The 27,309-nt window shown below is 36.2% G+C and overlaps 1 protein-coding gene across 3 annotated transcripts in view; it reads left to right on the plus strand.

The window, feature by feature from the left end:
- The window catches only part of USP34 (ubiquitin specific peptidase 34), a 317,492-nt gene that overhangs the window by 153,440 nt on the left and 136,743 nt on the right, over positions 1-27,309 (plus strand). For all 3 annotated transcript variants that reach the window (XM_027865141.1, XM_027865140.1, XM_027865142.1), the window contains 5 exons: positions 15,730-15,845; positions 16,252-16,379; positions 19,307-19,396; positions 23,081-23,176; positions 27,205-27,287. In XM_027865141.1, coding sequence (XP_027720942.1) covers positions 15,730-15,845; positions 16,252-16,379; positions 19,307-19,396; positions 23,081-23,176; positions 27,205-27,287 — 513 coding nt within the window. The remainder of the gene's footprint in view (positions 1-15,729; positions 15,846-16,251; positions 16,380-19,306; positions 19,397-23,080; positions 23,177-27,204; positions 27,288-27,309) is intronic.

Below are 27,309 nucleotides of genomic sequence, written 5' to 3' on the forward strand. Positions count from 1 at the left end.
GCCATTCCTTTGCTAAAGAAACTTTAGTAGTATTTCATTATTTTTAGGATAAAAGACATTTGTTTGACATTTAATGCCCCTCACAATCTGGCTCAAGCCTATCTTTCTTTCCAGACTGATGAAATTAATCAACACATATTAAACAACTACCAAGCACTGTATTGGGTGTTAGGAGATAGAAAAAGGAAATGACTGCCACTTGCAAGAAGCTTATATTCTCTTGATAGAACAATGCATAAACAAGTAGGATATTGAATATCTATAAAATGAATATATGACAATTTTGGGAGGGAGGGAGCTAGTTGCTGGGTGGATCAGTAAATGTTTCCTTAAGTATTCTTTGAGCTGAATCGTGAAGGAATCAAGGCGTTGTATGAGACAGAAGAGAGAAGGTACTTTCACTTCAGCTGGAGTGATCCTCTATTGGAAAGGCACAGAGACTAGAGATTAAGTGTCACGTATAAGAAATATCACAAAGACCAGTTTGGCTGATTGTAATGTCTGCATTGTGAAAGTCTGTAAAAGCCAAACAGATCGTTTATATTTTATACTAGGTACTAGGTTTGGAGTTGGGGAGTGACAGGGTCAGATCTGTACTTTAGAAATGTCATTTGGACAGCTATGTAGAAGATTGGTTGGTGAGGGGAGAAATTTAAGGCAGGTTCATACAACTTTGGAAACTAATGCCCTGGCCAAACTGGTCTAATTGTTGTACCCTATATAGGATATTCCACCTCCTCCTCTTTTCATAGGCTGATCCTTTTTAGAATGTTTATCTTCCTTTCTTTGAGCCATTATCTATCTACAGAACATGCCGTATCTTGAAGGAAGAAGCCATTCATGACTCCCTCAGTTTTTAGTCCAACCGCTTTTAATCATTTAGTCCAACCCCTTTTAATCATTTCAAAAAAAAATATATATATATATATCCTATTTGTGTTTGTCTTTGAACATGTTGTAATACTTCAGTAGAATATAAGGTCTCTGTAGACATGGCTTATCTCCCTTTTTAATTTATATCCCTTGCACATAGTATACAGAAAGCACTTAATAAATACTTATTGATTAATTCTTTGATCTTAAGATCCAAAGTATTTTATGTAAAACAAATTTTTTGCCTTTTCCACTGAAGTAAATTTCCTTGTTTCTGTCATCCTTTCACTCCCGAATTCAAGATCATTCTTATCTTTACCTCTCCCTTAATCTTTGTTTCCAGTCTCTTGTCACATCTGACTGATTTTGCCTACACTACATCTCTTGTATTTGTTCCTTTATTTCTACTCACTTGAGCACCTCCCTGTTTTAGGCTGCCATCACCTCTCACATAGACTATTGGAGTAGTATCCAGCCTTTGCCTTCTCTAAACCATACTCTACACAGCTGCTAAAATTCTCTTTTGAAGTCATAGATCTTACCATGACATTCACTTGATCAAGATTTTTTCTCAAGGGATTCCCTTTTGCTACTAACACAAAATCTTAACTTTGGCATTTAAAACGCTTAAAAAATTTGATTCAAGATGTTTGTTTTCTTTAAGTTTTATTGATTACTTTTCTTTGATCATTGCTGACATTTCCCAGTTACTATCCTCTGAAGCTCTACCTCCTCATTTTCCCCATCATTGACCATATCTGAGAACTGTCATGTAGAAGAAGTTACCTTTCGTCATTCTTTTCGGAGTCACGAAGGGTCATTGAATTGATCTTAGTTCTAGTGCCTTTTATTTTTATTTTTCTTTCCAAATTTGTGGTGATGGTGTCTGTTGTTTTCTTGGTTGTTCTTCATTATGAATAATTAATTCAAGTCTTGGCAAGCTCCTTTAAATGGTTCGTATTCATGCTTAATATGAAATAATATTCCACTAAATCCATAAACCACAGTTTGTTCAGCCATTCTCCAATCAGTGGGGATTTTTTTTTTTCCTGGCTACCACAGAAAGTGTTTCTATAAATATTTCGGTATATATCAAGTATATTCCCAATATTAGTCATATTTCTAGGTTAAAGAGTACAAACAGTTTACTTGCTTTTCTAGTCTAGTCCTATATTGTTTTCATTGATATTTGAACTCCATTAGCACTGCCAACATTCATTATTTTTATCCTTTTTCCTTTCAGCCAGTTTCCTTGGTGGGAGGTAAACCTTTATAGTTATTTCATCTTGCATTTCTCTTTTTACAATTTGGAAGAATTTTTTCAAAAGTTATTGTGAGTTTTAGAGTTTGGTTTTTTTTTTTTGCTGTTTTGTTTTGTTTCTTTAATTTGTTCCTATCCTTTGATTACTTGTCACTTTGGGAATATATTCATATCTACATAGCTTTGATATCAGACCTTTATGAAAGATGTTTGATTTTTCATTGAAATACTATTTTCTTATCACTCTTCTAACTTAATTTATATATTAGAATGTTAAACACCTAAGTTGGATATGTTAGGAGTTATAAAAGGCATATATATTGAAGGAAAAAGTGTTTGTACTGCAGAAACCTATAATTTAAATATTTAGTGTCATGGATATGAATACATAAAAAGGATAAAATAGCTTTAGGACACTTGATATAGCTTAGTTTTGAAAAATGGCTTTGTAAAACCCATTTCGGTATCTTATTTATTTCCTTTCTCCTCTTCTCAATGATCTGAACCTTATTCCTATTTATTTGAAGCAGACCATGAGCCTGTAATAAGGAGAAAATAGCTTAGATTAGGCAGTAAGTTCATTCCTCGAGATCACCACTAAATCTAATAGTTACTAACAGAATTGTGATGGTTAGAAACAGAATTTTTCTTGCCATTGTTCTTCCATCTCTATCCCTCACTTGCTGGCATTTCTCTATTTGAGAAATTGCTATCTTAACGATTTAATGTTATCAACTCATCAAGCAAAAAGCCCCAGATAGATTTTTAGTGAATTCTACCTTACATTAAAAGAATCTACTGTTACTTAAATTGTTTTCAAAGAAAGGAGATCCCACCAAACTTTTTCTGTAATCTGAATATGGCCTTAATGGGGGGGGGGGGGGGAAGAGGAGAAGAAAAAGGTATAGACCAATATCCATAATTAATATTGATAAAAAACTATTAGCACAGAGGCTACAAGAAAAGTATTAAGAAGGGCTGTTACAACAGGGCTGGATTTTTATCAGGAATCAGGGGTTATTTCAGTATTAGAAATATATAAAAATAATTAACTACTTTAATAACAGAACAGCAGAAATTACATGATACTATCAGGAGATGTTGAAAAAACTTTTCACAAAGTGCTGTACCAATTTTTCTTGAAAACGGAGTAGAAGAATAAATGGTATATAGTATCCATCCAAAACCAAGGACCAGCATTAGATTGTAATGGAGGGATTTTAAAAGTCTTTCTAACGAGAACATGGGTAAAGGAAATACATTATCACCACTGTAGTTTAAAATGGAGTGCTACAAATGTTATTAGCTATAGCAACAAAACAAAAAAAAAAAGGGAGGAGGAAATAGGCATAGAAAAGTAGGAAACAAAATTGTCACTTTTATATGATTGCTAAGGTAGAGAACCCTAAAGAGTCAACTAAAAATTAATTAAAATAGTAACTTAAGCATTATAGTAATATGTGAAATAAACCTACATAAATCATTAGCATATCATCAACAAAATCCAGCAGAAAGTGATAAAAGGAGAAATTTCATTCAGTATAATTACAAAAGGTATGAAATATTTGAGTGTCTACATTCAAAGACACTCATTGGAATTATGTGAATATTGCTACAAAGAATTCTTTGCACCAGGGGTCAGCAAATTACAGGTGGCCCTTAGGCAAAATTTAAGCACTTGCTTCTCCCCCCCTCCCCCCAAGGTTTATTAAAGATCTGCCATATTGGCCAGACTCTTAAGTACCTCAATGGAGACAAGATGGACTTTATATACAGAAAGACTGGGGGAGGGATCTAGGAAGGATCTGGATGAAAGTGACTGGGGTGGGAAGTAGCCACGGGCCATAAGGAGATAAGATCTTGTTGGGCTGGGCTAGGTTAAGGGTAATTGAGAATTGGGAGATTGGGCATAGGAGATAAAGAAAGGCCAGTTGATGGATTATAGCCTCAGGGGACCTCCTTGATCTAGTGGGAGAATTCAAGGAGAATCCCTTAGACAAATGGGACCCAAATTCTTTTTGGGTTAAGGGGCAAAGTCTTGGCTTGGGCCCATACCCCATCATTCCCCTGGACCCAAATTCTTTTGGGGTAAGGGGCGAAGGTCTCAGCTTCTGAAACTACTTCCTACTAGCAAGGGGCTTAGAGTTATCTCTGCCTCTGTGGGTCCCATTCAAGGGGTCAGACTTCAGGTCCAGTGGGCTAGAAAACCTTGGACTCAGTCAGAGGGTGGTAGCCTGAACAATCATCTGGATGTTGATGGCTAGGACCCTGGAGGAGACAAACCTGGCAAGGAGGTTAACAATGGTTGGGGTGGCATGAGTAGCTTTACCAGGAATTCTCTGATCCCAAACAATTAGCTCAATCACTTCCGGGGGAACATGGGGAAGTCTGGTACACAGAGGGAAAAGGGAGATGGGAGGCTTAACTAGAGAAGATGGGCTTCCCAACTTCACCATCAAGTCTCTTCCCAACAAAGAGGCATAAGGAAGGAGTATTCAAACAACAGATCCTCAAATAGGCAGGAGAGGGAAAAAGTGGGAGTGCTACCAAGCCCCAGGCTCCTCTGTCATTCCCAGTCTTGAGAAGACTGGAGGATGGGGTACTATGGGGGTCACTCCACCACTTTTCCAACCTTGGGGACAGTCCTTCCTCCAGTGTCCCTCCAGGGTCACATCTTGGGCACAGTCCCAGAGGCATTGGTCCCGGGGGCTCCTTCTAGGGGGGCTCCCTGGAGGGGCACTCCTTGGACCAGTGACCCTCCTAGTGGCATTGAAAGCAGGTTTCCTCACTGCCAAAGTTGCCAGGAGCACCCTTGGGTCTTTTCCTGGTCATGGCAGCAGCCAAGAATTGAGCATATTCTCTGTCTCTAGCCCTTTCCCTTCTTTTTCTTTTCTCTGCTGCTACTTGTTGTTAAAAACTCCAAAAGCTGTCTCCAGTAATTGGGCCTGAGGTGTTTGGGGTCCCATTGCCAGTTTCTGCAGTTTCCTCCTAATATCTGGGGCAGACTGATTAATGAAATACATGCTAAGGATTGTTGCCTCTTCTATAGAGTATACTTTTTAATAGCTTCTACTGGCCTGTCTTGGAAAAGGGCAGGGTTTTCTTTTTCTCCCAGAGTAATTTCCTTAATTAATTTACTTACTTTTGAAATGCCTTCTAACAGGCAAATTACCATATAGTCTCTCTTTCCCCTATCTTCACTCTTGTGATAATCCCATCCTGGGTCAGTGGTGGGAACAGCAGCTGTTCCTGGGGAGTATTTTGTGGGGTCGTTGCTAGCCAAACGGTCCACAGATTTTTGGGCTTGTTCCCAGATTCTTCTCTTCTCCACAGAGAATATTCAAATCACCCCAAGAATGTTCGAATTGTAGGGACATGTTCCTAAAGCCCTCAGTAAACTTAGTGGGATCTTTTGAGTATTGCCCCAGTTTCTCTTTAACCTGAATGAGGTCTGAAATGGAGAACAGAACATGTACCCTAATTGTCCCATTAGAACTTCCCTTAGGGGAAAAAAGCCCTGACGGAGGTGTGAGAACAGGGGCTGGGGAGGAAGGGAGATAGGAAGTCCTGTTTCTTGTGAGTGAGGGGCTGGGGAATGCCTGCTGGCAAGGGGAAAAATCAGGTGGCACTGGAGGAGGAGAAGGGGTCAGGGGAGGAGATACCACCAAGACTGGGGCTGAGGCCAGGGTCTGGGTGGTCCTTGCCTCAGGGTGAAGGGACTGGGAGGGCAGTGCTGAGGCAAGGCCCTTGTCCAAAGCCTGAGTAGGGGTTTCCTCCAGCACTTACTTTTGAAAAGTCCCTGTGCTAAGAATGGTTTTTACAGAGTTTTGTTTTTTAAGCTTGTATTTCTTTGTTTATGTAAAGTTTTTTTCCCTGCTTTGTTAAGGTTTTATTAAAAAATTCCGAGTTTTTACAAAGCTCCTAATTCCATTTAACAAGTATTTACCTAATAGATGACAAGACCAGAACTTTGATAGGTACTAGCAGAAACAAACACAAAAATGAAAACAGACTCTGCCCTCTGGGAACTTTACTTTTTGCTAGAGTAGGTCCCTCGATAAGTAGCTGTGAAATACTTGGATGTAAATTCAAATTAATTTTTAAAAATTTAATTAATACATTAATATTAATTAACTTTTGTTTTACATTTTAAGTAGTATTTTATTTTATCTAATTACATGTAAAGACAATTTTTAACGTTCATGTATTTTTTTCTCCTTTTTTAAATTTTATTTTTAAAAAATTATTTATTTTTAGTTTTCAGCATTCACTTCCATAAGATTTTGAGTTTTAAATTTTCTCCCCCTCCCCCAAGACAACATGCAATCTGATATAGGCTATATGTATACATTCCTATTAAACATATTTTCACATTAGTCATGTTATAAGGCAGAATTAGAACTAATAGAAGGAACCACAAGAAGGAAAAAAAAAGAGCATATAGTATGCTTCGATCTGCATTCAAACTCCATAGTTCATTCTTTGGATGTGGATAGCATTTTCCATTATATGAGATGTCTTAGATCCTTGCATTACTGAGAAGGGCTGAGTCTATCAAAGTTAGTCATCCCACAACGTGGTTGTTACTGTGTACAACGTTTTCCTGGTTCTGCTTAATTTACTCAGCATCAGGCTCTGCAAGTCTTCCAGGTTTTTCTGAAGTCTGCCTGCTCATCATTTTTTATAGCACAATAGTATTCCATTACATTCACACACCACAACTTGTTCAGCCATTCCCCAATTGATGGGACATCCCCTCAATTTCCAAATCTTTGCCATGACAGAAAGAGCTGCTATAAATATTTTTGTACATGTGAGTCCTTTTCTCATTTTTATGATCTGTTTGGGATATAGCCCTAGAAGTGCTATTGCTGGATCAAAAGGTATGCACATTTTTATAGCCCTTGGGCATAGTTCCAAATTGTTTTCCAGAATGGTTGGATCAGTTTGCAACTCCACCAACAATGCCTTAGTGTTCCCATTTTCCCACATCTTGTCCAACACACACACACACATATATATATGTATATGTGTGTGTGTGTGTGTGTGTGTATGTATATATATATATATAATTTTCCTGTTTTGTCCTGTTAGAGTTGTTTTAATTTGCATTTCTCTAATCAATAGTGATTTAGAACGTTTTTTCATATGACTGTAGATAGGTTTATCTTCTTTGTTTGAAAACTGCCTGTTCATATTCTTTGACCATTTATCAATTGGGGAATGACTTGTATTCTTATAAATTTGACTTAGTTCTCTACAAATTCTTCCCTTCTCCATAGATCTGAAAGGTAAACTATTCTTTGCTGTTCTAGTTTGCTTATAGTATCAGTCACTATATCTAAATCCTATACCCATTTTCACTTTGTCTTGGTATAGGGTACAAGATATTGGTCTATGCTCAGTTTCTGCCATAATATTTTCTGGTTTTTCCCGGCAGTTTTTGTTAAATAGTGATTTCTTATCTCAGAAGCTGGAGTCTTTGGATTTATCAAATAGTACATTAGTATACTCATTGACTTCCATATCTAACCTATTCCACTGATCCACTGCCACTCTATTTCTTAGCTAGTACCAAGTAGTTTTGATGATTGCTGCTTTATAATACAACTTAAGATCTGGTACAGCTAGGCCACTTTCCTTTGCATTTCTTTTCAATAGTTCCCTTGATATTCTGGACCTTTTGTTCTTCCAGATGAATTTTGTTATTTTTTTTTAGCTCTACAAAATAATTTTTTGGTAGTTTGATTGGTATGGTGCTGAATAAGTAAATTAATTTAGGTAGAATTGTCATTTTTATTATATTAGCTTGCCTAAACATGAGCAACTGATATTTAGTTCTGACCTTGTTTGTGTGCAAAGTGTTTTGTAATTGTGTTCATAGAGTTTCTGGTTTTGTTTTGGCAGGTAGACTCCCAAATATTTTATATTGTCTACAGTAATTTTAAATGGAATTTCTCTTTCTATCTCTTGCTGTTGGGCTTTGTTAGTAATATATAGAAATGCCAATGATTTGTGTGGTATGTAAAGTTTTGATGAGCTAATAAAATACAACAAAACTTTATTTAAAAATGTTAAAACCATTCTTAGCCCCAGAGTTCCCCTGGGGTTTAGTTTTTGAACTTATGCTTTATACAAAGTCCTAAATATTGCAGAATTATAAACTTATAGCTCTTGATTAGACATTGTCAAGATAATAAAAATGATAATTTTACCTAAGTTTATTTACTTATTCAGTGTTCTATCAATCATTATTGAAAGATTACTTTATAGAGCTAGAGAAAAATGATAATATTCATCTTGAGGAATAAATGTTCAGAAATCTCAAGAGAAGTAATGGGGAAAAAAAGCTGGAGGGGCTCTAGCAGTACCATTTCTCAAACTAAACTATGAAGTAATAATCATCAAAATGTTTTGATACAGGTTAAAAATTACATAGGCTTGACACTCACTAGCTTTGTGACCCTGGGCAAGTCACTTAACTCCAATTGCCTAAAACAAAAAGGGGGGGGGGATTACAAAGGTTAATTACTGGAACAGGTTAGGTAAACAACTTTGAAGTAAGTGAATATGTTGATTAAGCTCAGAGATCCCAACTACTGATATAGGGAATATAAGGGGAATCACCATTCGAAAAAAAAATCAAATGTGACTTTGAAATAAAAGGTTACCTTCTAAATTGGAGGAGCATGTAAGGAAATACTTTTCATAGCAATGGAGTAAGGAAGGATTCATGACCAAGCAAGGGATAGAGAAGAGGATTGCAGAAGGTAAAAATGATAATTTTCTTAACATCAAATTGAAATGTTTTTGCATAAGCACAATCAGTACACTTAAAATTAGAAGATAAGCAATTGCAGAAGTGAGCCAGGAACATCTTTATAATAAGTTTCTTTGATAAGGGTCTGAATATAAGAAACTGTTTCAGATGTATAAGAACAATGTTCATATATATAAGGCAGTGTTTAACCTCCATCAAAAGTAAAGTGTGAGCAAAGCTTAGAAAGATGCAGGATTATTGGCTCAGTAAGAAGGCAGATGAAATTTGGTTTTATGATGATAGTAACAATCCAAAGCACTTTTATGATGCCCTGAAGGCTGTTTATGAACCAGTGACCTATGGTGCCTCTTGATGGCGCCAGATTGATTAGTGATAAGGAGATGGTCCTAGAGAGATGGGCTGAGCACTTCCATAGTGTTTGCAGCAGACCATTAATCAATGTTGAAGTCACTGAGTGTATTCCTCATACTGAAGTCAATCCCTTTATAGCCAAACTTCCAGCTGAAGAAGAGGTTTTGAATGCCATTTGGCTCCTCTTGTGTGTCAGAGTGCTGAGTGCAGATTCTATTCCAGCTGAGATTTACAAGGTGGGAGGTCTACTGCTCACTCAAAAATTGATGGAAAATTTCTGGGTTATATGGCAAGAGTAGGTTATCCCCCAGTAATTCAAGGATGCCTCCATTGTCCATCTTTGTAAAGGAAAGGGAAACAGATTGTCCTCTGACAATCAAGGGGGTGAAGGTGGGAGGAGTCTCCCTCTTAGTGATTGCCAGCAAGATAGTTGCCAGAGCCTTCCTTAATAGGCTGATCTTGCTGAGGAGTGGTCCAAATGATGTTTGCTGCCCAGCGACTCCAGGAGAAATGCCAGGAGTGGAACAGAAGTTGGTGTACAACGTTCATCAGTCTAATCAAGGCCAAAGCCTTTGATGTTGTCAGTTGTGAGGATTTGTGGAAAATTGTGGCAAAATTTGGTTGCCTGGAGAATGTCATTAGTATTGTTCATCAGTTTCATGACGGCATGCTTGCATGGATTCTGGATAATGGACAACACTGGTGCTTTCCCAGTCACCAATGGAGTGAAGTGTGTGCTTGCTTCTGTGCAATGATTTAGCGTGATGTTTTCAACAAGTTGTTGGACATCTTCAGTGGGGAAGCCAACTTCATCTAGGTCAGCTATTGCATTGATGGTAAATTATTTAACTTAAAAAGACTACAAGCCAAGACTAAAGGGCAGGGAGAGTTGGTGTATGACTTTTTGTTCACAGATGACTGTGCACTCAATACAGCCTCCGAGGCTGACACGCAACAGATAATGAATCAATTCTCTGTTATTTGTGCAAATTTTGGCCCAGCAGTTAGCACCCAAGAAAACAGAAGTTCTCAACCAGCCAGTGCCACACCATCTATATGTGGAATTATCGATTACAACAAATGGAGAACTTTTGAAAGCTGTGGATAAGTTCACTTACCTTGAAAGTATGTTTTCTTGGGATGTCCACATAGGCGATGAGATTGGTGTTTGTATTAATCTGATCAGCCACGGATAGATACACTGTACCTTGACCCCAACATAGTGATGTCATTTTGGTCCTGTTTGAGAAGAATGAAGGACAATAATAACAACAATATCCAAAGTATTAGACACTCTTTCAAATATATAAAAGCACATTCCTTAGTAAATAAATGGTCAAGGTTTATAAATGTACAGTTCTTAAAGAAAAGAATGCAAACTATTAAAAACAATTTGAAAAAATGCTCCAAAACAATTAGAGAAATGTAAATTATAATAACTTGGAGGTTCTACCTTGTATACACCACATCAGCAAGATAATAAAAAGTGGCAACTATTGCTGATGATTACAGAATATGGGCACACTAATGAACTGTTGTCAATTAGTAAAATCTTTCAGGAAAAAATTAATACTTTATCCAATAAGTAACCAAAATGTACTTGCATTTTGATACAGCATTACCATTACTAGACTTAAAACCCAAAGAGGTCAAAGAAACAGAGAAAGGCACATATATTAAAAGAATGTATAAAAACTATTTGTTTTAGCAAAAGAAGTGGTAACTAAAATGTAAATGTTGGGGAATGGCTGAGCAAATTATAGTATAATGAATTGTAATAATAGTTCAGTAAGAAATGATGAAAGTGAAAATTTCAGGGAAACTTAGGAAGATTTCTACAAACTGATGCAAAATGAAGTGGGCAGAACCAGGAAAAATTTAAGTATCAATATTGTAAAAAATACAACCTTGAAAGACTGAATAAATTTGATAAAAGAAATTAATGAGCACCATTTCAGAGGACCAGTGCTGAAGCATGCAACCCTCTTGACAAATTCTTGAGGGGCAGAATGAGACATGGCCAATATAGGAATTTGTTTTGTTTGATAATAAATGACTGTACAATGGTAGGAATCTTTTTGTTTGTTTTGTTTGACTATACATGTTTGTTACACGGGTTTTTTTTCCTTCCAATTTTGGGTGAGAGTTGGAATGGAGAGCAGCCTTGAAAACAGTGCTGTCCAAAAAAAAAGAAAACGTAAAATGAAGAGGGCTGCTGAAGTTTTGTTTTTAAAATACACAAAAGTGAGCAGAAGGAATTTTAGTAGGAGTAGGTAGATAAGCTTTGAAATTATATATTGTAAATTTATTATATTCTGAAAAGGAAAAGCAGATTGTATATAACAGATCCAAGGTATCATCCCCCTTCTTCATTGCTTTATTTTCTGTTTGGAAATGCTCATTTTATTATGGCACAGTAGGTAGAAAGCTGGACCTGGAATGTAGAAGACCTGAGTTCAGATCTAGCCCCAGACTTTTCTAGTTGTATGACTCTGACTAAGTCACTTAACTTCCTACTGCCTAAGTTTTCTTTTCTGTGAAATGAGGATAATGGTAGCACCTACCTTCCAGGTTTTTGTGAGGATGTTAACCTTACAAATTATAGTTGTTTTTATTGTTGTTCTTAGTTGTAGTATCCCGTGGAGCCAAAGAATTGCTAGCACTTGTGGCATATTGGTAATGGATGGAGAAGGGAGGTTGAAATAAATTATTTTGAGTAGATATTGTAGATACCCCAGGGGTGGGGAAACCTGCTGCCTTGAGGCCATGTGTGGCCTTGTAGACCCTTGGGTGTGGCCTTTTGACTGAGTCCAAGTTTTACAGAACAAATCCTTTTAATAAAGAGATTTGTTTTGTGAAGTTTGGATTCAGTCAGAGTGCTGCATTTGAGGACCTAGAGGGCCACATTTGGCTCTTAGGCCTCAGGTTCCCCACCCCTGCATAACCCAATGGTCTGTATATTTGGCTTGTGCATTTGGGCATGGCACTGATGCTCCTTGGCAGAACTGATCCCAACATTGAATGAAACAGCTCACTGGCAAGCAATAGCTCTTTTGAAGAATCATTGTGAAATAATTTTGGCTTTTATAGGGTCATAGATTTAGAAGTAGAAGCAACCTAAAAGAAACTGATATGGAGAAAGGTGAAGTCCTTTGCTCCAGATCACTCAGTCACCATATGTCTGAAGTGGGATTGTAGGTGATCTCTTCTTTTCAAGCCAGTACTTTCTCCATTGGTCTATGTTGCCTCATAATAATCATAGGTAACATAAGCCTTTAAGGTTTGTATTACATTCTGAAGAGGTTATCTCTTTTGATCCTTACGGGAAACCTATGGGAAAGATGCAGTTTTATAACCCTATTAAAGATAAGGACGTGGACTGAGAGAACTGAAGTGATGTGCCTAGGATCATAGAGCTAGGAAATCTAGGAGGCAGGATTGGAACTCAGAGCTTCCTGTTTCCCTAGTGTCTCTATTGTGTAATCTGGCTGTCTCAACCAAGCTGTTTTTAAAAAGTTGTCTATGCTTTTTGCCTTCGTTTCCATTCTTTTCACACTCTCTTCTAGACACTCTGCAATCTGGCTTTTACCTTACCACTCAAGTGAAACTGCCCTGAAAGTTTGCATCAAGCATACAAATTGCTAAACCCGACTTTTTCCCAGTTCTCATCCTTTGCTACTTTCCTGCAGCAGTCAGCACTGTTGAATACTCTCTCCTACTGGATATCCCCGTCTTTATATTTTTTTGTGACACTGCTCTTTCTTTTTATGTATACTGTGGATCATCTTCTATATTTGATCCCTCTGGAGGCCTTTTCTCTCTATACTTACTCGTTCACAACATCAGCTCCCATGAGTTTAGTTACCATCACTATACAGATGGTTTTTAGGATCATATGTCCTCCTCTCGTTTCTTTTCTTTGATCCAGTCTGGCATCACAAAATATTGTGCATTTCATTCTTTTTTTTCCCCCCTTTGGTTAAGCAGTTGGGGTTAAGTGACTTGCTCAGAGTCACAAATCTAGTGAGTGTTATGTGTCTGAGGTCAGATTTGAACTCGGGTTCTCCTGACTCCAGGACTGGTGCTCTATCCAGTGTGTCACCTAGCTGCCCTATGGTGCATTTCAAATGAGTTGTCCAGGAGGCCTCTGAAATGTAACATGTCTAAAACAGGCTTCATTTTCTTTACTCTGAAATGGTGATACAATATAACCCACACGTATAGAACTCTTTCAGGTTTGCAAAGTGCTTTACACATACCATCTCACTTGATCTGACAACAGCCCTACCCACTATCTGTGGGCCTTTTTGCTGTTCCTCTCACACACTACTTCATCTCTGTCTCTCTGCCTTTGCAGTACCTTTTCCTCCATCTTTTAGAATCCCTGTTTTCCTGTAAGGTTCAGCCCAAGCAATTTCTTCTTCATAAAAATCTTCACTGACATCTCCTCCCCCAGTAACTATTGCTTCCTCTCCTCTCCCTCCCTGCCCAAAATTATTTTGTTAGAAATTTCCATGTTGTTTTGTATATATCTTTATGTATGTTTGTTTATATATGTTATCTCTTCTGGCTTTCTTTTAAGCTCAGAGATTAGGGACTGTCTTTAAATCTCCAGTAGCTAGCACAGTATCTGAGCTGCTTAATGAATACTTGTTGATATATTAAAATAATTACATTATTCTAAGAGAGACCATAACAGTCTAATAATAAAAGCAACTTTGGCAAAGGAAACAAAATATAAATTAAAAAGTTAAAAGTTAGATTAGAAGTAGATGGACAGGTGTAACGTGATTGAAGAGTTGAAGAAGAAAGAATATGGGAATAAAGAGAATATGAAGAGATGAATGAAGGGGTTATAAAATTGGAATATTTTTAGTGCCATATATCAAAATATCTAATATTATTATCCTTATAATTCCATAATTGCAGTTTTAGGTGAGAGATTGTGAAGGAAGGCCTAGGATAAGTTAGACAGACTTTTAATAAAGTTGAGCCAAGATGGCTCTTGTACTTAATCATAATCAGGTTTGGATAGAGGCCTTAACAATTTCATATTAGATTTTGAAGAATTAAGCGAGGGGCAGCTAGGTGGCGCAGGGGATAGAGCACCGGCCCTGAAGTCAGGAGGACCTGAGTTCAAATCGGCCTCAGACTAAACACTTGACACTTATTAGCTGTGTGACCCTGGGCAAGTCACTTAAGTCCAATTGCCTTAAAAAAAAAAAAAAAGAATTAAGCAAGCTAAGATTGAATTGATGCATGTTGATAATTGACAACAAGGTAGTATATTGTTGTCTCCCTTTTCTCCTCACACTTTCACTTCACTCTCTCGCAATGATTATAATTTTCTGCCCCACATGGTGGGGAAGACTGAAGAAGCTAATACTGCATAAATTGTCTAACACTTTTTCTTCTTTTTTTTTTTTCAAATATATGTTTTTTTCTAGTTACATGTAAAAATTTTTTGACATTCATTTCTAAAATTTTGAGTTCCAAATTCTCTCTCTCTCCTCCCCCTCTCACTCTCACTGTTCTCTCCTTTCTCATTGAGAAGGCAAGCAATTTGATACAGGTTATGCGTACTAAAACTTTTACAAAGCATTTTAAAAATGATTTTTTAGAGTTACTTATGTGGTACAGTATTGCATAAGATTGGTATATTTGAAAAGAGGCATTGGTGTATAGTGTGCTTGATTTGTTAAAGATTTGTTTCATATAGTAGTATTAATAGAAATCTGAGTGATTTGTAAATAGAATTCTGTGTTAGTGTAATAGAAATCTGACTAAGTTATATGGACTTAAAAATGAGCAGACTGGTCTCTAATTTTGAATTTGTGTCACAATGTTGGATCCTGTGTTCAGACCTGCTCCTGGCTGAAGAGCAGTAAGATGTCCAACATAGAGTATTAACTTTAGAGAGGCAAAATGTCACACTGAATAGAGAGGTGATCTTGGAGTCAGGATGACCTGGATTCCAGCCTTGTCTTGGCTCTTGTGTGTCCCTAGGCAAATCACTGAACCTTTCAGTGATCCTTGCATGGCTTTTAGAGTATACTTTGCAGATCACTTGCAGGTCTGCAGTAGTAAAGCAGTTTTTCTCTGGAAATTTTTTTCCAAAAAGAAACTTTTTCTCTGGAGTTTCCCTACACAGGTTCAGTCAAAATATGGAAATCACTTTAGATTGAAACCTTCTTACATTTCTTGGCCCTCTTCTCATTTCTTATTAGGTGGCACTCTCCTATAGAAAAATTTTAATGTATTTGTGTGAATAAAACTTAAAGATAAAAACAGTCATCTTTTTAATATACAAAAATTTAATTTTTAAAAACTGGCTCTGGAGGAGGAATTTTTATTCTCAAAATTTGGTTTCTTCAGAATCATTAACTTAATAAATTAAATGGAAGTATAGCTCAATTTAGTCAGATTGTATTCAGCAATTTCATGACTTATTTTGTCTTCACAGGCCCAGCAGTTCATAAACATCAGTACAATAGCAATGCTGTTACAGACATTAATTTGGATAATGTTTGCAAGAAAGGAAATACTTTGCTGTGGGATTTAGTCCAAGATGAAGATGCAGTAAGTTTATTTATGGAACTAAATAATGGTATAAATAAATTGCGCCACTCACCATAGAAAGTGGAATGATAGCTCTCATTTTGAGAAGTTTTAGAAGTGAAGAAGACTTGATCAGTTTTCTTCTGCCACATCAGTTCTTTGATTTTTCACAACTATCTTTGCAGATAAGAGATAATATTGTACACCAGAGTCTTTACTAGGAGAGGGGAACGAAGGGAAACTTATGTTGGAGAAGACTGGCCTTTACTCCAATAAAAATCCTAAATTGCCAACATGATACTAGACCACGGAAAGCACTGTGGCAAGAAAGGTTTTTTTGTTTTTTTTTTTTTTTTGGTCCTACCAAAATGAATAAAATATTAATGTGAAGATTGATAATAATTTACTTTATTTTATTTTATTTTAGATTCATCTCTCAGAAGGGTTAATAAATGAGGCAGAGAAACTTCTTTGCTCCTTAGTGTGCTGGTTTACTGACCGACAAATCCGAATGAGATTCATTGAAGGCTGTCTAGAAAATTTAGCAAACAACAGGTAAATAGGAATTTGCAATATTTTGGTTAGAAAATCTGTATAGGAAGTAATGTGTTATAGTCGTTTGAAAGCTGGCTTTGAAGTGAGGAAATGGTTCAAATGCCGTCTCTGACATATCCTGGCTGTTTGACCCTGGGCAAGTCACTTAATTTCTCAGTGCTCAATCTGTACAACCCTCTTAAGGCCCTAAGTTTCAGATTAGTCAGTGATATTCATCGGTAGAGAGTGTTCCTCACCCTAGGTTTTCCTTATAATCCTTATAATTTATAATTCCTTATAATTTCCTTGTAATCGTTGGTACAGTTCCTATCCCTAGGGCAGCTATATTGTTGAAATGGTAGAATATATTCCATAATACAGTATTATATGAAAATTGACTTTTTTTCTTTTGGAAATGGGAAGGACAGTTTAAACCTATGATTTCCTTCCTTCCATGTAAGGAACTCTTGTTGTGGAAATGCCTTTCACCAATGAAGATCAGTATTTCTAATCATCTTAGAAACCTACAATACTGAGAATTTAAATGGCTTGTTTATGAGCAGAAAACTAGTTTTGTCAGAGGAAAAACTTCCAACTTTGTCACTCCAAGGTCACCATGCTTTGAGGCCTCACTATAATTTTCATTTTTGTTGTATTCATTCTACTACAATTTTGTTATCAACAGCAAAAATTTCTTTAATTCCATAATTCTTTTCTTTTTCAGACTCACTTGTTAGTTTCCTGTCAGTAAAGCAGGAAGATATGTTACTGTATTCTATTTTATTCTAACATATTTGTGGGAACACAGAATTCTGGTGCTTCTGTTTTCATTTTGTTTTTAAAAACATCATTAGAACTTATCTAATGTAAGGCAGGTTAAATCAGAAATAAAATTAGGTTGGAATGTCTTTTTTTTTTTTTGGTTTGTTTGTTTGTTTGTTTTATTTATTCGTTCATTCATTTATTTATTGGCTAGGCAATGGGGTTAAGTGACTTGCCCAGAGTCACACAGCTAGTAAGTGTTATATGTCTGAGGCCAGATTTGGGTTCAGGTCTTCCTGAATCCAGGGTCAGTGCTCTATCCACTGCACCACCTAACTGCCCCTGGAATGTGTCTTAAATGTTTATGATGGCCCTTGCATTCTACCATGTGTATAAATCTTTTTTGTCCAGACTAATAGTATATAAGGCAATTAAAAAAACTCCTGTGATTCTTGAAGCAGTACCTTGTTTTAGTGATTGCTTGTATTTAGATACCGACCACAGAGTTCTTGCTTTTTCAATTCAGTTGCAATGATTTTTCAATTTCTAGTTTCCCTTGGAATCTTCTGTTTTGATTATTTTGTTATATTTCCTAGCATAGTAAAAATTATGACATTTCACTAAATGTTGACAGTTCAGTTCCTGCAGTCATAAATTGGGGAACTTAGTTGATATCTGGCAAGAACTGGCAAACATTTCTAATTAAGCAGTTTATTTGTCTACTTTGATATTTATTTTAATAATACTGTATGTAGAACTCTGGTGCATTTATGTTAAATATTCCACTTTTAGCCCTTTCAGGTGCTAATTAGTTTTTTGTTTTGTTTTGTTTTTGGTGAGGCAATCAGGGTTAAGTGACTTGCCCAGGGTCACACAGCTAGTAAGTGTTATATGTCTGAGTCTGAATTTGAACTCAGATCCTCCTGACTCCAAGGCTGGAGCTCTATCCACTGCGCCACCTAGCTGCCCCTTTTTCCTTTTTTCTTTTTCCTTTTTTTTGACTAAATAGTTTAAAAGGTAACTCCTGCAAGTTTCTTTTTATTCATAGCTAAATGACTCCATTTTATAGCTTCATTTATAAATCACTTACTTTTATCTATGCAATTGAAGAACTTTTATAAAATTGTGAAACTTCTCATTACTTTTGAAAACTTGTAATTGCAATGAAAAGTCCTCAGCCTAAGATTTTCAGTTCAACTTTGTCTATGAGAATTTTCAACATTTCTTTAATTTTTTTAAACTATCATTTTGTGGTGGGCAAATGGTTTTCCACCTAGTATTTGCTCATTTTTTTTTTTAAATCTAGAAACCTGGGCAGCTAAGTGGTGCAGTGGATCGATCACTGGCCCTGGAGTCAGGAGGATCTGAGTTCAAATCCAGCCTCAGACACATAATACTCACTAGCTGTATGAGGGAGAAAAAAAAAAGAAAACCTAGAAACTATTTTTACTACTCTTCTTTCTTTGCACAAGTTGCTCATACTTTCGGTTTTCAAAGGTCTCTGTGATACCTCAAATGATATTATTATATCTGTATACTTGAACATCTCAGTGGTATCTTTCCTCTTGTTAATTTTTTTTTAAGCATTTATCAATCCTTTTGAAAGGCCCAATTAATTAAAGGAGAAAGTCTGTATTTTTTTTCCTTATCCAGAGTTTTATAATGTACTTCCAGGTTGCTTTTGTAATCCAAAAACCTACTGAGGATTGGTTGCTAGTGTTTGTATAAACAAAATACTTTGTTGGAAACACTCTTTAAGAAACATTTGTTATTCTCTATTCTAATAAATTTTAAATATGATTTTTTTCTATGATAAAAAGGCATTAAAAGCCACAAGAGATGTTTATTGTAACATAATTATTTATCTGCTTAAATTAGTTTAGTTCGTTTTCTTCATAAGACTTAAGACCATTATATTGAAATTGTGATTTGATATATTTTTATAGTATATTATGTTACAAATGAAAAATATTTGAGACATAGTACAGAATATTTAATTTCATAAAATGAATTCACAAACTGACAATATTGTACTTCACCTAATTTTATTCCCATGTTATTAGTATTTACCAAGGCACAATTGTATCCTTTTTACTTTAAGATACTAGACTAAAATTTCATGAAATATAAATACTAATACAGTTAGGAAAATTTTTTAAAAATTGTTTCCTCTTTATCTTTTTCAGATCTGTAGTTGTCTCACTTCGTCTTCTTCCAAAATTGTTTGGTACTTTTCAGCAATTTGGGAGCAGTTATGATACACATTGGATTACAATGTAAGTAAATACAGGAAATTTATGTATTAATAAAATGTTAGTGCTCGAGTGGTCTTTTTGAGATCGAGTCAGTGCACAGATGAAGAAACTGAGGTACTGCGAATTTGTTTTCCCAAACATAATTTTTTGTTAGTGTTAGAACCAGGATTAGAACTGAGGTCTCTTGACCTTCAAGTTCAGTGACTTTTCTGTTTTATCAGTTGTTGAAATGAATGTTGTACAGTTCTGCCTTATTGGCCTTCTTGCCATTCTTCATATAGGATGCTCTGGCTCCCATTTTTGTGATTTTGTACTGGCTACCTCCCTTACCTGGATTGCTATCCCTCCTCAGTTCCATTTCTTAGACTGTCTGACTTCCTTCAGGTCTCAACCACCTCCTTTCTTTGTTTCCCTCAACTTTTCCTCTAAGGTTACCTTCCATCTGCCCTGTGTTGTATGTTCCTATTTGTATATGTTCTTTTTCCTCCATCAGATTTTGGGGGGGGGGGGGCTAGGCAGTGAGGTTAAGTGACTTGCCCAGGGTCACACAGCTAGTAAATGTCAAGTGTCTGAGGTCACATTTGAACTCAGGTCTTCCTGACTCTAGGGCTGGTGCGCCACCTAGCTTCCCCTCCATTAGATTTTAAGCTTATTATGGGCAGTAATTGTTTATGTTTTCCTCTTAATCATCAGTGCTCAGTACAGTGCATGGCATATAGTAAGGGCTTAATAAATGTTTTTTGATTGATATATGTTACTTTTATATAATGTAAAGTTTAAAAAGCACTTTACACGTATTTCCTTTAAAATGGCTATAACAGTTATTATGAACATCATTTTAGGAACTGAAGTTCATAGAGGTTAAGTCACTTAGTAACTATCATGCTGGCAGAAATGGTATTTGAATCCAGGCCTTTCTGAATCAGAGTTTATCACTCTTACCTATTTCATCATTCTATACTGGTCAGGATAAAATAGTTGTGAATCCACCAGGTTTTGATTACCATTAGGGAAGAATCTCTATTCCCTGTCATTTAAAAGGTTTTTGCTAGTCTGAAAGTCATTCTAACTTTGCTAAATACTCTTTTCTGACATTGCTACCACCTTGGTCCAGGCCTGGCTGTCCTCCATTCAGCTGTCAAAAGTGATCTGCCGAAAGCACAGGTCTGACTATGTAATCTCTTACTCAGCAAATGCCAGTAGCTCCTTATCAGTTCTAGGATAAATAGAAAATTCTGTTTGGTATTGAAAACACCCTACATCACATTCCCTATCTCCTTTCTCAGTGGAGGATAGAGTTAAGTGGGAACAAATTTGTGACAGGTAAACCATCCAGCAGGCTGTTGCAGTAGTACATGAAGTAGGTGATGAGAGTCTGCACTGGAGTGTTGGCAGTGTCAGAGGAAAAAACAGGGCGCATTCAAGATATATTTATTAAAAGAGTTGGCTGTCTTAGCACACCTGAAGCTTGTAAAACAGTAGTCTTTAAATACAAGGACTTCGGTTATATTCCATGACTTAAGGTCAATTCTCTATTTTTTAATCTTGAAAACAATAGAGTGGCTTGTTGGATTAGGATCTTAATGTCTAAATCTACACATATGCCTAATTACTAACAAATGAATAATTGTGATTCATTTACACATAACCTGTGTGAGTATGGAAATTATTTAAATTGGTAATCTTAGCTAGATTTTGTCAGTTTATGAATTAAATAATTGGGTGCCCAAATGCTTAATTGACATGCACCATTACTTATATACTACATATATAACACTATAATGATCATTTTCAGTAGGTCCAGCAAATAACAATTAATCACTGTTTTTATTATCCCTGTACTAGATTCAGCAGTGCCTAATAATAATGACTGGCACATAAATGCTTGTTAATTGACCGATTCTATGAGTATTAGATATTGAAAACTAAGAAGGCTATCCTGAGTTTTTGGGATTTTTGAAGAGTCAATGGAAATAAAAAATTTCTCCTAGGATAATAAATCTTAATTAAATTCAACAACAATAGACTATATTCAAGGCTTGTGAGGTGTATTAGGGATAACAAAGACAAAAACAAAAAATCAGCTCTATTCTCTAGGAGCTTACAGTCTCTTAAGAGGTAAGACATACATACAAGAAAAATGGTCAGTTGGGGGTGGAGAAGGGAAAGAACAGAGGAAGTAATAACAACTAGATTCATCATGAAAGGCTGCATGGAGTGGTAAGATTTAAAGGGAAATCTATGATTCTGGTATAGGGATGAATTTCATGACGGAATAGAAACAAGAGATGTCAAATTCAAAAATATTTGACTAACACATAAGGTTTTGAAGTGTAGCAGTATGAAATGAGAGCTCGAAACGGGAGCCAGTTTGTGGATGGCCTTAAATGCTAACCCCAGAAATTTGTGTTTTGTCTTAGAAATAATGGAAAGTATCATTGAAATGTTTTCAGTGGAGAATTTGTGTAATCAAACCTGTGCCTTAGGAAGATTATATGGCATCTACCTGAGAGATGGATTAGAGAACAGAGAGACCGAAGTCAAAGAGATCAATTAGGAAGCTATTAAAGTAATATGTGTGTGGGTGGGGGATGCCGAATGAAGAGAAGGGCAGAGATATGAGAGAAGAGAAGATGTAAAAGAGTATATGCAGGAAGAACTGATGAAACATGGCATTTGATTGAATGTAAGGATAGAAGAAGAGTGTAGGATGACTCTTAGGTTATGAGTCTGAGTGAATGATATGATGTTGGTGCTCCTAACACAAAGAGGTAAATCAGGAGTTAATTTAGGGAGGAAAATCATGAGTTTCATTTTGGGCATGATGAGTTTAAATGCTCTAAAGAGCATTTTGTAAAAGCTAAGTTGAAGTCAATGGATGGTATATAACTGGCATTCTGTGTAAGTTAAGACTGGCTATGTTCTCAGCAATTCTGTAGAAAAAATAGTTGGATTCACATAGAACTAATGAGATCACTGAGAAGAGATGGGGTTGGGACAACAGCCCTGGGAAATACTCATTCTAGTGTGTGTAAGATACTGATAATGATCCAAGAAAGGATATCTAGGCAGAATAATTGTATAGGTGGGAGGAGAACCAGGAGAAAACAGTATCACAGAAGCCAAAGGCAGATATGTTATCAGAGGAAGGTGTGGTTAATAGTGTGAAAAGCTAAAGAGAAGTCAAACAGTGTGAGAACTGAGAAACAAAAGCAATTAATTTATCAATGGGTAGATCTTTGGTAAACTTGTTGAACAATTTAAGCCATGTCAGAGGATTGAAAGCAATATTTAAAGTATTTGAGGAGTGACTTAGTACCAAATGGAAATATTGAATATAGAAAATTGCATATACTCTCTTGGCACAAAAACATGCAGGATTATAGGTAAGGTTAATTGAAGATCTATAAAGGATAAGCCTCTGAAGAACAATGGAGATCTTCTTGAGTAATACAATTAGCACAGCATGGTCTTACCACAAGGACCACCTTTTCCTCAGACAGGAATAAAGGAGGAGTGGATGACAGGTACAGAAATTTTGACATGTGAAGTAGGAGAGGAAAAAGCTCTTCCAAGATTAACAGAATATTTAAATTCTTGATAGTTTACATAGTAGACATTCTATTTGAAACTTTTTAATGTGTTTCTTATCACAAAAAAATAAAATTACCCTTTCTTTTCTTTTTTTTTTTTAAATTGGGATAGGTGGGCAGAAAAAGAACTAAACATGATGAAGCTTTTCTTTGACAATTTGGTACACTACATTCAAGCTGTAAGAGAAGGGAGACATAAACATGCCCTGTAAGTATATGTAGCATTGTTCTTGATTATATGAGCTTATAAACATAAATCAACTCTTTTCCTCACTCTCAATAAATATATTGACAATGCACTTTTCCAATCTTCTTTCCTTTTTTTTTTTTTTTTGCTACTTTATTATATTCCTATGCCTAGTTACTTTGGAAAAAAAATTATTAATCTTGCCAAATAGAAATGAAAGGTGTAAGAAACTTTTTTAAAAGGTTGTTCATTTTAAAGGCTTTTAAGGTGTTTCTTCTTGCATTTCTTATGCTATTGACTTCAGCTTCTGTTTTTTAAGAGTAATTGGTAGTATTCAGACATTGTGTCTAATTGCAGAATTCATTAAATCCATTGTTGTGGCCTTGACTTACTGTATACAGTCTCTGAGGTTACCTAGTTCAACTCATTTTACACATAAAGAAACTGAGTCCCAGGGAGGATCTTAAGAGATCATCTCAATAAACTCCATTTTATATTTGAGAAAATTGAGGCAAATAATAACATGCTAAGGTCCCACAGCTTGGAAATCTAGTTATTTCAAAATAAGTATTCTATTTTTAAAATATTTGGAAATCTCTGTTCCTTCAACTAAGATAGTGTGAAAGGGAAAAGAGCTAGGTTGCACAGTGGATAGAATGGTGGACTTGGGCTGCTGAATATCTCACTTCAGATACAGGCTCAGACACTTACTAGCTGTGTGTCCTTGGGCAAGTCACTTCACTTGTTTGATCAGTTTCTTCAGGTGAAAAGGGGTGGGTGGTAACAATAGCACCTACCTCCCTGGGTCGATGTGAGGATCAAATGAGATAAGAATTATATAGCACTTTAAGACTGTGTCTGGTTCACAGGAAGGGCTATATTATTTTTGTTTTTTTTATTATTATATAAAATCCTTACATAGGCTTTGAAATGGTTTAAGAATTGGTGAAAAGCACTTAGTATGCTTTTAAAAATTTTATTATTTTATATACATTTTTTAAATTTTAAAAAGGATTCAATTTTTCCTCTAATCTCTACACACATATTGAAAAGAAAAAAATATTGAACCACTCTGTTAATTTGTCCAGCTATTCCAGAAAGCAATTTGGAATTATGCACAAAAAGTTACTGAACAGTGAATGCCATTTGACCTAGTTCTACCTCTGCCAGGCATATTTAAAAAAATTTTATAGCCAGGTTCAGCAAATCAAGAGGAACCTTGAAAACGTTATCTAGTCATGTTTATATCAGAGCTAATTTGACAATATAATTGATTTTTACTATTTTAAATGTCTCTCGGAATGGTAGATTCCATGGTTTACTGGTTAATATATAACAGGTTTTTAAAAATTAGAAATGGTATTTTTAAAATTTATTTAATTTAAAAACTAAGGATTTCTAACTTTATTTTTAGTTGTATTTAGTGTGAAATAAAGTATAAAGCAATTTATATTGGGGTAGAAAATAGCAATATCAATTTTAGTTCTTAAGTTTAAATAGGTTGTGCACAAAAGGACTTGAAAGGCTATCTGCTATATTCCCTGAGATGTTGGGTGTTAAGGGAAGATTAGTGCCTCTGGTGTAAGGGCTGTCTAGCCCTTTTCATCAGAGCTGCTTTCCACCTTTGGTGTTTACCTGATTCACCCAACTGTCACCTGTGGCTCCAAGAAGTTATAGCATGCGAAGTGGCTGTACCCCAGTAAACCATTTTGTCAGACAGCCTAAACCCAAGTTGAGGGTGACCAAAGGGGTCTCAAACCCATTGGTGAGTTAGAGGGGTATCTACCCAAGCATGTGAAGACTTACTTCCCCAGGAGAACGGGCAGATGAAAACAGTTTGTTTCAATAGCCATGACGGCAGCTAAAGCAGGTGCTGTGTAACGCTTAGAAACTGGTTAGATATTGAAGATGCCAAGATCATCCTGCCATTGCCATTATGAAGACCTGGAGACTCTCATCATCAATGGGCCGAAAAAGGACAAGCTTATGATTCTGGGTGACTTAATTTTCAACATATTGGAACACTTCTCCAAGCATGAACAGTCCATTGCTAAGCTAGAGGGAAAGCTGAGCCAATACAAAGTTGGCAACAGTGGAACAGAAACGAAGTGGCAGCTTTCAGAGATTTGGTGTACAGCACTGCATTTACTCATCTGAGCCAGAACACTTGCAAACATCAAGACTGGTTTGATGGAAATGATGGGGAAATTCAGAAGCTACTAAATAAAAAATGTGAACTCCACAGATTTACCAGTAGGATAGTTCATCTGCCTCTAAGAAGACTGCATTTAATCTCCATCAAAAGTAAAGTGCGAGCAAAGCTTAGAGAGATGCAGGATTATTAGCTCAGTAAGAAGGCAGATGAAATTTGGTTTTATGATGATAGTAACAATCCAAAGCACTTTTATGATGCCCTGAAAGCTGTTTATGAACCAATGACCTGTGGTGCCTCTCATCCACTCATGCTGATGGTGCCAGATTGATTAGTGATAAGGAGATGGTCCTAGAGAGATGGGCTGAGCACTTCCATAGTGTTTGCAGCAGACCATTAATCAATGTTGAAGTCACTGAGTGTATTCCTCATACTGAAGTCAATCCCTTTATAGCCAAACTTCCAGCTGAAGAAGAGGTTTTGAATGCCATTTGGCTCCTCTTGTGTGTCAGAGTGCTGAGTGCAGATTCTATTCCAGCTGAGATTTACAAGGTGGGAGGTCTACTGCTCACTCAAAAATTGATGGAAAATTTCTGGGTTATATGGCAAGAGTAGGTTATCCCCCAGTAATTCAAGGATGCCTCCATTGTCCATCTTTGTAAAGGAAAGGGAAACAGATTGTCCTCTGACAATCAAGGGGGTGAAGGTGGGAGGAGTCTCCCTCTTAGTGATTGCCAGCAAGATAGTTGCCAGAGCCTTCCTTAATAGGCTGATCTTGCTGAGGAGTGGTCCAAATGATGTTTGCTGCCCAGCGACTCCAGGAGAAATGCCAGGAGTGGAACAGAAGTTGGTGTACAACGTTCATCAGTCTAATCAAGGCCAAAGCCTTTGATGTTGTCAGTTGTGAGGATTTGTGGAAAATTGTGGCAAAATTTGGTTGCCTGGAGAATGTCATTAGTATTGTTCATCAGTTTCATGACGGCATGCTTGCATGGATTCTGGATAATGGACAACACTGGTGCTTTCCCAGTCACCAATGGAGTGAAGTGTGTGCTTGCTTCTGTGCAATGATTTAGCGTGATGTTTTCAACAAGTTGTTGGACATCTTCAGTGGGGAAGCCAACTTCATCTAGGTCAGCTATTGCATTGATGGTAAATTATTTAACTTAAAAAGACTACAAGCCAAGACTAAAGGGCAGGGAGAGTTGGTGTATGACTTTTTGTTCACAGATGACTGTGCACTCAATGCAGGCTCCGAGGCTGACACGCAACAGATAGTTTAGTAACATGACCATGAAAGTTTAGTGACTTGCCCATGGTCACAGAGTTGTATGAATTAAGGCTAGAGCTGAAACCATGCCGCATGACTTCTAGAAACTGTCCTTTCCACTGTAGTACACTACTTCATTGAATAAAAAATAAAAGCTAATCACAATTCATTGAATATGCTGATCAAGTGATTAGCTTTGATTTTCATCATCCTATGTTTCAACATCCTATGTTCAGACAAATATTTTACTCATTATAAAGGCAAGGATTTTAAGGCATACAATGCTATATTCCTTTTTTGACACTTTCATCTCATAATGACACTTCATCTCTACTTTTCTTCAGTTCTTATGTAATTTTAAGGATATGATTTTTCTTGTATAAGTTTGGAGATCATCTTAACAAAATTGAAATAAAATTTTTTAAACTAAATTTTTGTTTTTTATTAATATTTAATGCTTGCCTTTAATACTTTAAAATTAGTATGTTTGTTCTAACAATTTTTCTGAATCTATTCTCTGTGTATGAAGTTCAGTTGGATGGGATAAGTATTTATTCAGCTATTATTACCTAAAATATTTGAAATAAAGGATTTTAACATTATCTTAATGATTTTTTAAAAATATAGGTACAGTCACAGCGCAGAGGTTCAAGTTCGACTTCAGTTCTTGACATGTGTTTTTTCCACTCTTGGATCACCAGATCATTTTAGTAAGTCTTTAATTAGAAGATA

The sequence above is a fragment of the Vombatus ursinus genome, unplaced genomic scaffold (assembly GCF_900497805.2).
Source record: "Vombatus ursinus unplaced genomic scaffold, bare-nosed wombat genome assembly UNPS02014778.1, whole genome shotgun sequence".
Taxonomy (NCBI): Eukaryota; Metazoa; Chordata; class Mammalia; order Diprotodontia; family Vombatidae; genus Vombatus; species Vombatus ursinus.